Source organism: Trichechus manatus, unplaced genomic scaffold, assembly GCF_000243295.1.
Source record: "Trichechus manatus latirostris isolate Lorelei unplaced genomic scaffold, TriManLat1.0 scaffold00090, whole genome shotgun sequence".
NCBI classification, from domain to species: domain Eukaryota; kingdom Metazoa; phylum Chordata; class Mammalia; order Sirenia; family Trichechidae; genus Trichechus; species Trichechus manatus.
The window spans coordinates 552640-562576 of record NW_004444026.1 but is presented as its reverse complement, the minus strand read 5'-3'; the positions used below and the strand labels follow the sequence as shown (position 1 = coordinate 562576).

The 9937-nt window shown below is 36.9% G+C and overlaps 1 protein-coding gene across 1 annotated transcript in view; it reads right to left on the bottom strand.

Moving 5' to 3' along the window:
• Positions 1–9937, bottom strand: part of IDO2 (indoleamine 2,3-dioxygenase 2) — a 76320-nt gene that overhangs the window by 42934 nt on the left and 23449 nt on the right. Inside the window, exon 2 of the mRNA XM_004382139.3 lies at positions 6074–6169. Within this exon, the coding sequence (XP_004382196.1) occupies positions 6074–6169 (96 nt within the window). The remainder of the gene's footprint in view (positions 1–6073; positions 6170–9937) is intronic.

Below are 9937 nucleotides of genomic sequence, written 5' to 3'. Positions count from 1 at the left end.
ATAAAATAGGTATAGAAGGGAAATTTCTCAACATAATAAAGGGCATCTATGCAAAACCAACGGCCAACATCATTCTTAATGGAGAGAGGCTGAAAATACTACTGTTATTCAAATTGACACACTAACCACCAATGCCTAACATGAAATTGAAGATTTTTACCAACTTCTGCAGTCTGAAATGGATCAAAAATGCAGTCAAGAGGTATTGATAATTACTGGTAATTGGAATGCAAAAGTTGGAAACAAAGAAGAAGGAACAGTAGTTGGAAAATATGGCTTTGGTAATAGAAACGAATGATGTTGGAGATAGCATGAGAGAATTTTACAAAACCAATGACTTCTTCATTGCAAATACGCTTTTTTGATAACATAAATGGCAACTCTACACATGGACCTCACCAGATAGAATACACAGGAATCAAATAGACTACATCTGTGTAAAGAGACAATAGAGAAACTCAATATCATCAGTAGAACAAGGCTGACTGCAGAACAGACCATCAATTGCTCATATGCAAGTTCAAGTTGAAGATGAAGAAATTTAGAACAAGTACATGAGAGCCAAAGTATGACCTTGAATATACCCCACCTGAATTTAGAGACCATCTCAAGAACCTATTTGACACATTGAACACTAATGACTGAAGACCAGACCAGTTGTGGAATGACATCAAGGACATCAGACATGAAAAAAGCAAGAGGTCATTAAAAAGACAGGAAAGAAAGAAAAGACCAAAATGCATGTGAGAAAACACTCTGAAACTGCTCTTGAATACAGAGTAGCTAAAGAAAATGGAAGACATAATGAAGTAAAGAGCTGAACATAAGATTTCAAAGGGTGGCTCGAGATGACAAAGTAAACTATTATAATGAAATCTGTAAAAACCTGGAGTCAGAAAACCAAAAGGGAAGAGCATCCTCGACATTTCTCAAGCTGAAAGAACTGAAGAAAAAATTCAAGCCTCGAGTTGCAACATTGAATGATTCTAAGGGAAAAATATTAAACAATGCAAGAAGCATCAAAAGAAGATGAAGGAATGCACAGAGTCACAGTACCAAAAAGAATTGGTCAATGTTCAACATTTCAGTAGGCAGCGTATAATCAAGAACTGATGGTATTGAAGGAAGAAGTCCAAGCTGCAGTGAAGGCACTGGCAAAAAACAAGGCTCCAGGAATTGACCAAATACCAAATGATGCGCTTCAACAAATGGATGCAGGGCTGGAAGTGCTCATTCATCTATGTTGAGAAGTTTGGAAGGCAGCTACTTGATCCAACAGAACGTGGAAATTATCGAACAATAACTTTAGTATCCCACACAAGTAAAATTTTGCTGAAGATCATTCAAAAGTGGTTGCAGCAGTACATTGACAGGAAACTTCCAGAAATTCAAGCCAGTTTCAGAAATGGATGTGGAACGAGGGATATCATTGCTGATATCAGATGGATCTTGACTGGAAGCAGAGAATACCAGGAAGATATTTACCTGTGTTTTTGTGACTATGAAAAGGCATTCGACTGTGTGGTTCATAACAAATGATGGATAACATTGCAAAGAACGGGAATTCCAGAACACTTAATTGTGCTCCTGAGGAACCTGTACATAAACCAAGAGGCAGTCATTCAAAAAGAACAAGGGGATATTGAGTGGTTTAAAATCAGGAAAAGTGTGCGTCAGGGTTGTATCCTTACACCATACTTATTCAATCTGTATGCTGAGCAAATAATCTGAGAAGCTGAACTATATGAAGAAGAAAAGGGCATCAGGATTGAAGACTCATTAACAACCTGTGAGATGCAGATGACACAACCTTTTCTTGCTGAAAGTGAAGATGATTTGAAGCACTTACTGATGAAGATCAAAGACCACAGCCTTCAGTTTGGATTATACCTCAACATAAAGAAAACAAAAATCCTCACAACTGGACCAATAAGCAACATCATGTTAAATGGAGAAAATATTGATGTCAAAGATTTCACTTTACTTGGATTCACAATAAACACCTATGGAAGCAGCAGTCAAGAAATCAAAGGGTGCATTGCATTGGGCAAATCTGCTGCAAAAGACCTCTTTAAAGTGTTAAAAAGCAAAAATATTACTTTAAGGACTAAGGTGCACCTGACCCAAGCCATGGTGTTTTCAATCGCCTTATATGCAAGCAAAAGCTGGGCAATGAATAAGGAAGACCAAAGAAGAACTGTTATCTTTCAATTGTGGTGCTGGCAAAGAATATGGAATATACAATGGACTGCTAGAAGAATGAACAAATCTATCTTGAAGAAGTACAACTAGAATGCTCATTAGAAGCAAGGATGGCAAGACTTCGTCTTATATACTTTGGACATGTAATCAGAAGAGATCAGTCCCTGGAAAAGGATGTCAAGCTTGGTAAAGTAGAAGGTCAGCAAAAAAGTGGAAGACCCTTGGTGAGATGGACTGACACAGTGGCTGCAACAGTGGGCTCAAGCGTAACAATGATTGTGAGGATGGTGCAGGATCTGGCAGTGTTTTGTTCTATTGTACATAACATTGCTATCAGTTGAAAGTGACTTGATGGCACCTAACATCACAGTCATTTCATATTCAAACTGCAGTAAATCAAAGACAAAATTTAAATCTTGAAAGAAGTTGGGGTGAAGGTGGGGGGAGACATCTTACCTGTAAAGGAAGAATGATAAGAATTAAGTTAGATATCTCTTCAGATGACAAGAGAGTGAAGCGAAGTGCTTGAAGTGTTGAAGGAAAGAAAACAAAACTAAACAAAAACACCAACCTAGAATTCAGTATACATCAAAATTATCCTTCTAAAGTGAAGAAGAAATAAAGTCCTCGTCAGAAAAACAAAAATTTAGAGAATTTGTCTCCACTAGACCTTCGTTACAAGAAAGGTTAAAAGAAGTTCTTCAGAGAGCAGAAAAATGGTACAGGTCAGAAACTCACATCTGCATAAATAAAGGAAGAGAATTCAAAGTGGAATAAATGAAGGTAACATACGATCTTTTATTTTTTTCTTATTCTTAACAAGTGGTCCCATGGGCATTGAAAGGATAAAAGAACCATGAACAACTCTAAGCCCACAAATTTGATAAGTTAGATGAAATAGATCCAATTTACTAAAACCCCACAAGGAAAAATAGGTACTCTGAATAGGCCTATATCTATTTAAAACATTGAATCAACAATTAATTATCTTCCAAAACCCAAAGCTCCAAGCCCAAATGATTTCATGGGCGAATTCTACCAAACATTTATACAAGAATTAACGTCAATCTTTCTCAAACTCTTTTATGTGGCCACTGTTACCCTAATAGCAAAACCAAAGACAAGACTAGGAAGCAAAATTATAGACTAATATGTCTCATGAATGTACAGTCCTAGAACAAAGATTAGCAAATCAAATCCAACAAAGTGTAAAAAGAATTATACACCATGACTAAAAGGAATTTGTTCAGGTATGCAAGACTCGTTCAATTTTCACAAAGCAATTAATGTAATTCATCATATCAACAGACTAAAGAAGAAAAATTACATGATCCTATCAATAGAAGCAGAAAGTGCATTTGACAAAATCCAACACCTATTCATTATAAAAATTCTCACAAACTAGGAATAGTGAGGAACTGTCTCAAATTCATAAAGAACATCTACAAAAAAATCTACAACTAATACATTTAATGATGAGAAACTAGATATTTTCCTCCTAAGATTAGAACAAGACAAGAATGACCCCTCTCATCACTTCTATTCAACATCATACTGGAAGTCCTAGCTAATGCAGTTAGATAAGAAAAGCAAATAAAATATATACAAATTGGGAAGGGAGAAATGAAACTGTCTTTTTTCACACGTTATGACTGTCTATGTAGAAAATACCAAAGTGTCAGCAAAAAAAAAAAAAAAACTACTGGAACTAATAAGTGATTACAACAAGGTTGTAGCATACAAGGTTAATATACAATAGTCAGTTGCTTTCCCATCTACCAGCAATAAACAATTGGAATTTGAAAGTAAAAACACAATACCATTTACATTAGCAACAAAAATTGAAATACTTAGATATAAATCCCCCAAAATATATACAAGATATATATGAGGAAAACTACAAAACTCTGATGAAAGAAATCAAAAAAGATCTAAATAAATTGAGATATATTCCATGTTCATGGGTAAGAAGACTTAATACTAAGACATCAATTTTTCCCAGCTTATCTATAGAGTCAATGCAATTTCAATCAAAATCCCACCAAGTTATTTTTTGGATATCAACAAATTGATTATGAAGTTTATATGAAAAGATCTATACTAGCCAACATAATACTGAAGAAGAACAGAGTTGGAGAGCTGACACTACCCAACTTATTAAAAACCAAACCAATTGCTGTCAAGTCGATGCAGACTCACAGCAACCGTATAGTACAGAGTAGAACTGCCCCACAGGGTTTCCAAAGAGTGACTGGTGGATTCAAACCGCTGACTCTTTGGTTAACAGCGATAACACTTAACCACTGTGCCACCCAAATTATTAGACTTACTATAAAGCTAAAGTGATGAAGACAGAATGATATTGGCAAAGATATAGACAAATAAATCAGTGGAACATATAAGAGACCCCAGAAGTGGACCCACATACAGTCAACTAATCTTTGACAAAGAAGTAAAGGTAATTCAGTGGAGAAATGATAGTCTTTTCAACAAATGGTGCTGGAACTGACCATCCACATGGAACAAAAGTGAATCTAGACATAGACTGTGTATCTTTTACAAAAAGTAACTCAGAATGGATCATAGTTCTAAATGTAAGATGCTAATCTACACAACTTCTAGAATACAGCACAGGAGAAAATCTAGGTTATCTTGGGATTCATGGTGACGTTTTAGACAAAACACCAAAAGCACTACCCATTAAAAAATAATTTGAACTTCATTAAAATTAAAAATTTCTGCTCTGCGGAAAACATTTTGTAAAGAGAATCAAAAGACAAGCCACAGACTGAAGAAAATATTTGAAAATCATGTATCTGCGAGAGGACTTGTATCCAAAACATATAACAAACTCTTAAAACTTACCAATAAGAAAACAAACAACTCAATCCTAAAATAAGAAAACAATCTGAACATACACTTCACCTAAGAAGATATACAGATGGCAAATAAGCATATGCAAAGCTGCTCAACATCATGTGTTAGTAGGGAATTGCAAATTAAAACAATGAGATACCACTGCACACCTATTAGAATGGCTGCAATCCGAAATGCTGACAACACCAAAGATGGCAAGCATGTGGTGCCACAGGAACGCTCACTCATTTCTGGAGAGAATGCAAATAGTACAGTCACTTTGGAAGACAGTCTGTTAGTTTCTTACAAAACTAAAAATAGGCTTACCACACAATACAGCCTTCACACTCCCAGGTATTTACCCAAAGGGATTGAATACATGTGTCCACATAAAAGCCTGTACATGAATGTTTATAGCAGCTTTAATCATAATTGTCAAAAATTGAAAGCAACCAAGATGTCTTTCAGTGGGTGAATGGATAAACAAATTGGTGCAACCATGCAATAGAGTGTTATTTAACAATAAAAAGAAATGAGCTATTAAGCTATGAAAAAAGGTGGAGGAACCTAAATGTATTTTGCTAACTGAAAGAAGCCATCTGAAAAGGCTATGTACTGCATGACTCCAGCTATATGACATTATGCAAAAAGTAAAGCTATGGAGAAAGTTTAGAAGAAAAGCTCAGTAGTTGCCAAGGGCTCAGGGAGGTGAGGAGAGCCAATGACTACGTAGAGCACAGGGCATTGTTAAGGCAGTGAAACTATTCTGTACGATACTGTAATGACTGTATGGGCTGTAGCTAATTATATATATACCAAAACCAAACCTGTTGCCCTCAAGTGGATTCTGACTCATAGCAACACTATAGGATAGAGTAGAACTGCCCCATACGGTTTCCAAGGAGGGGCTGGTGGATTCGAACTGCTGACCTTTTGTTTAACAGCTGAACTCTTAACCACTATGCCAGCAATGTTTCCAATTATATATATAGACATATATTTTTTAAAGACATACCTTGTTCACATGAGCTCGAAGCTGGTGACTCTCAATCAAGTGAGGAAGTTTGTTGACAATTTCCATCCAAGGCTTGTAATGATCTGGAAGTTCTTTCTGCATTCAAAATAGAAACATCTCAGTATTTCAGACCTCTCTGGGAATCAACTTCAGAGAGTAGCTGCTTTCAGATTTGAGTTTTCAGACAGAATTCAAGTCAATTCAGTTCTACAAACATTGAGAATTCATTCTGTGGTAAGCGCTACAGATACACAGATTACTAAAATACAATCCTTATCCTAATGAAGTACATGGTTTAGTGAGAGGAAGAAACATGTAGTCAGATATATCCCAATGCAGTATAATATGTTCAATTACTGATGTGTGTGTAACATTAAGAACTTGTAAAGACAAGGAAGTGGTTAATTCTGTTAGCTGTTGTGGGGAATTGAAGGGATGTATTCATAGGAAGATGACAGTTGAGCCTCGTTTCAGAGTCTGAAAATGGCCTTCTCAGTGGAAAGTTGAAGAAGGAAAGGCAGGTAAAGGCAACGGCAATAAACAGCAGGTAAACAGAGACAAGTGTGCTTCTTGGGGCTACAAATGTTTCAGGGTGCTAGAATTCAAAGCTCAATAGAAAGCAGGATGGACAGTGAGGCTAAATGGTTAGCATTCAGATCAAAATGTGCTTTGTATAGACTAAAAAGACTTTCCATTTTATGTAAGTTGGTGACATGGTTTGATTTTAATTTTAAGAAGATAATTTTGGCTGTAGAATTTTAGGATATTGAGTTAGATTCTGAAGCCTTTGAAATAGTGTTCATGGCCTAAATTTGGGAAACGATAGTGAATATGGAGAGGAATGAACATGTATTCAGAGCTATTTGAAAAGTAGAATTGAAATAACGTCATGATTAAATTTTGGGGAGGAGGAGTTCAGACAAAATAATTGCTAGCTTAAATGACACCATTTGTGTGCCCGCTCTGGGCTGATGCAGCCCCTTGGTTTAGCCCAAGTAGAACGTAGGCTGAATTTCAGCAACTCCAGCATCGTTCCCATGGGATAGCAAACTATGCCTGCTTTTGTAGATAAAGTTTTATTGGAACGCAGCCACACTTAACATGTTTATGTATTTTCTATGGCTGCTTTTGTGCTGCAATGGCAGAGCTGAGTAGTTATAGAGACCATATGGCCTATGAAGCTTAAAGTATTTACTATCTGGGCCTTTACAGAAAAAAAAAAATGCCATCCCCTGACCTATCCCCACTATCTGATCCTCCTTATTTTGTGTACAACCTTATTTAGTGCACAAGTGAATGTTGTGCCTCTGGTTTAAGAAGATGAGGAGGCAAGAATGATTTCCGAACTTAAGGATTAGGTAACAGAATGAATCCGAGGGAATACAAATTGAATCAGAAATGCTGGTTGAAGACTAAGAGTGAGTTTCAAGATAATGAATTTATTTTTAAATACATTGAGCTTGAAATATCTGTGGAATGGAAAGGTATGGTTGTGTACCGGGCGGTTGGATATACAGGTTGAAGGTCAGGAGAGAATTCAGATTAAAAATACGTAATTGGGAGGTGTCACTGTAGGCAAAAGCCCCACATTGTGGTTAAAACCACAAGAGTGCATAAGATCATGCCGAAGAAAATGTGAACTGAAAGGAGAAGAAAGTTTAGATTGGGATACTAGGGGATATTTACGAGGCAGATAGAGGAACTGAAACTAGCAATACAGATCACAAAGACATTTGCATAAGTTCAATTAACAAGAAGAGAAGATTTCATAGAAGGATTTAACAGAAGTAAGGAATCATCAGAAGGTCAAACGAATCAATAGAAAGTTAGAGTGTCCCCTTTAGAAGAAAGAAGTAGAAAGTCACTGAAATGCTTTCAATTTTAGGTCAAGGTCACGGAAGCAAGTTTCAAATTTTAGTGTGTTGAGGAATTAAGAAAACAGAGACAGAAAATGAAATTACTTCTTTTTTTCCCCAAAAAATTTTGTAACAAGGTGAGCCATAAGGTTTTAGTAAAGTAGAAATTTGTGTTTGAGAGCTATCTGCATTTAAGAATGAGAAGCTTGAACAGTCTATGGTCTGCTATTGAGAGAGAGAGAGATCGAAAATAAAGGAGAGAGGAGAATAACTGATGTCAACGGGTCATGGAGGAAGGGAAGGAAGTGTGCGGGTCTGGTCTTGAAATGGTAGAAGGAGAATACGGAGTTGGAGGGAGTTCTGTCTTCATGGCCTCAATTTCTCAGAAAACATAATGAAGATCAGGTTTATGCCTTGAGGATAGTGTTGGGTGTTAAAGTAATTATAGAGGGGAAAGGAATGGGAAACAAACCATAAACAAATAAAAATAATCTAGAGGACCCAGGGAAGTTTGAAAACCATAAATTTAGAGAGGTATAAATCTACAAGTTATCCTAAGTCACTTGTTGGAGGCCCTCCATCCCTCAAAATCTAAGATAAACCTGGGGTCAAGCTCGTAATTAATTCACAACATGGGTGCACCCAATATCCCATCCACAATTTCTGAAAATTACAAACTTTATTTAATCTTATCCTTTCTATCTCTGACCCTGAATCAATTCAGAAAAAACTTCACACCCTTTACTAGCTTTTACAACAAACCAAATTATACCAAACAGATCTTACTTCTGGATTTTTACTACAGATTTGAGTATTCATAGGAGGGCAGTCACACCACGTGGTCCTCATTTGTTTCACAGGTTCAGGAGGGAGCCTACATCTCTGTTCCCACTGCTTTTCTCTCAGGGAGGTCATTTTGCCTTCTGGGGAAAACATTTTTAAGCGTGGTAGTGCGATTTTCCCCGGCAATGCTCAGCTGTAGGTACAGAATGGAAGAAAGCTGATAACTAAATGGATCCAAATTTGGGTATTTACAGAGTGGTGGCAGAGTTGAAAGGAGCTCTGGTGGCACAATGGTTAAGTGCTCAGCTGCTAACCGAAAGGTCACTGGTTCAAACCACTAGCAACTCCAAGGAAGAAAGATGTGGCGATCTGCTTCCATAAAGATTACGGCCTTGAGAACCCTATGCGGCAGTTCTACTCTGTCCAATAGAGTTGCTATGAGTCAGAATTCATTCGATGGCAGCGGGCTTTTATGGCAGAGTTGAGGGGGTTAGCAAGGATAAAAGCATGGTAAACTGACTTGTTTTTAGTCTCATATCTGTGATCCATATTTTTTATGAACAAAAATTGAATGCAGTTACACAGATGATGGAATAGAATATTTGAAATTAGTTATGTAACAGAAAATCAAGGATTCATATCCACAGTATTACAAAAGTCCCTTTAAAATGAGTTTTGAGAGAAGCTATATTAATTCAGTCATCTCACCTTCCTTCCATGATGCCTAGATAAGAGATAACGTTCTGAGAATTAAATTGAATCATCTTGGATTTCTGCATCCCTAGCTTACCTGGAAATCCTTAAATGCTGTATTTTACCTCAGTCTACGTTGTACTCTATTCCTTCATACCTACTTTTTCCTTTCCCTTAGACTCCTCTATCCATTGACCTTCTCCTCTCCTTCATCCTCTTCTTTTTTAAAGGAGTTCTAATGTTTGGACTTCTGCATTATCCAAACAAAAACAAGAAAACCATGAGCTTTGAAGTCCTCTGGACTCTAACAGTCTGGTCCCCAGTCCAGCTGCAACAGCATCACTTGGGAACTTGTTACAAATGCAGGTTCTCAGGCCCCACCTGGGCTGATGGAACCAGAATTTCTGGGATGGGGCCCAGCAGCCTGTGTTCTTTTTTTTTTTTTTTTATTTTTGTGAAATGCCTATTCAAGTCCTTTGCCCATTTCTTTTTAAATTTTTTTTTTATTGGACTTCAGGTGAAGGCTTACAGA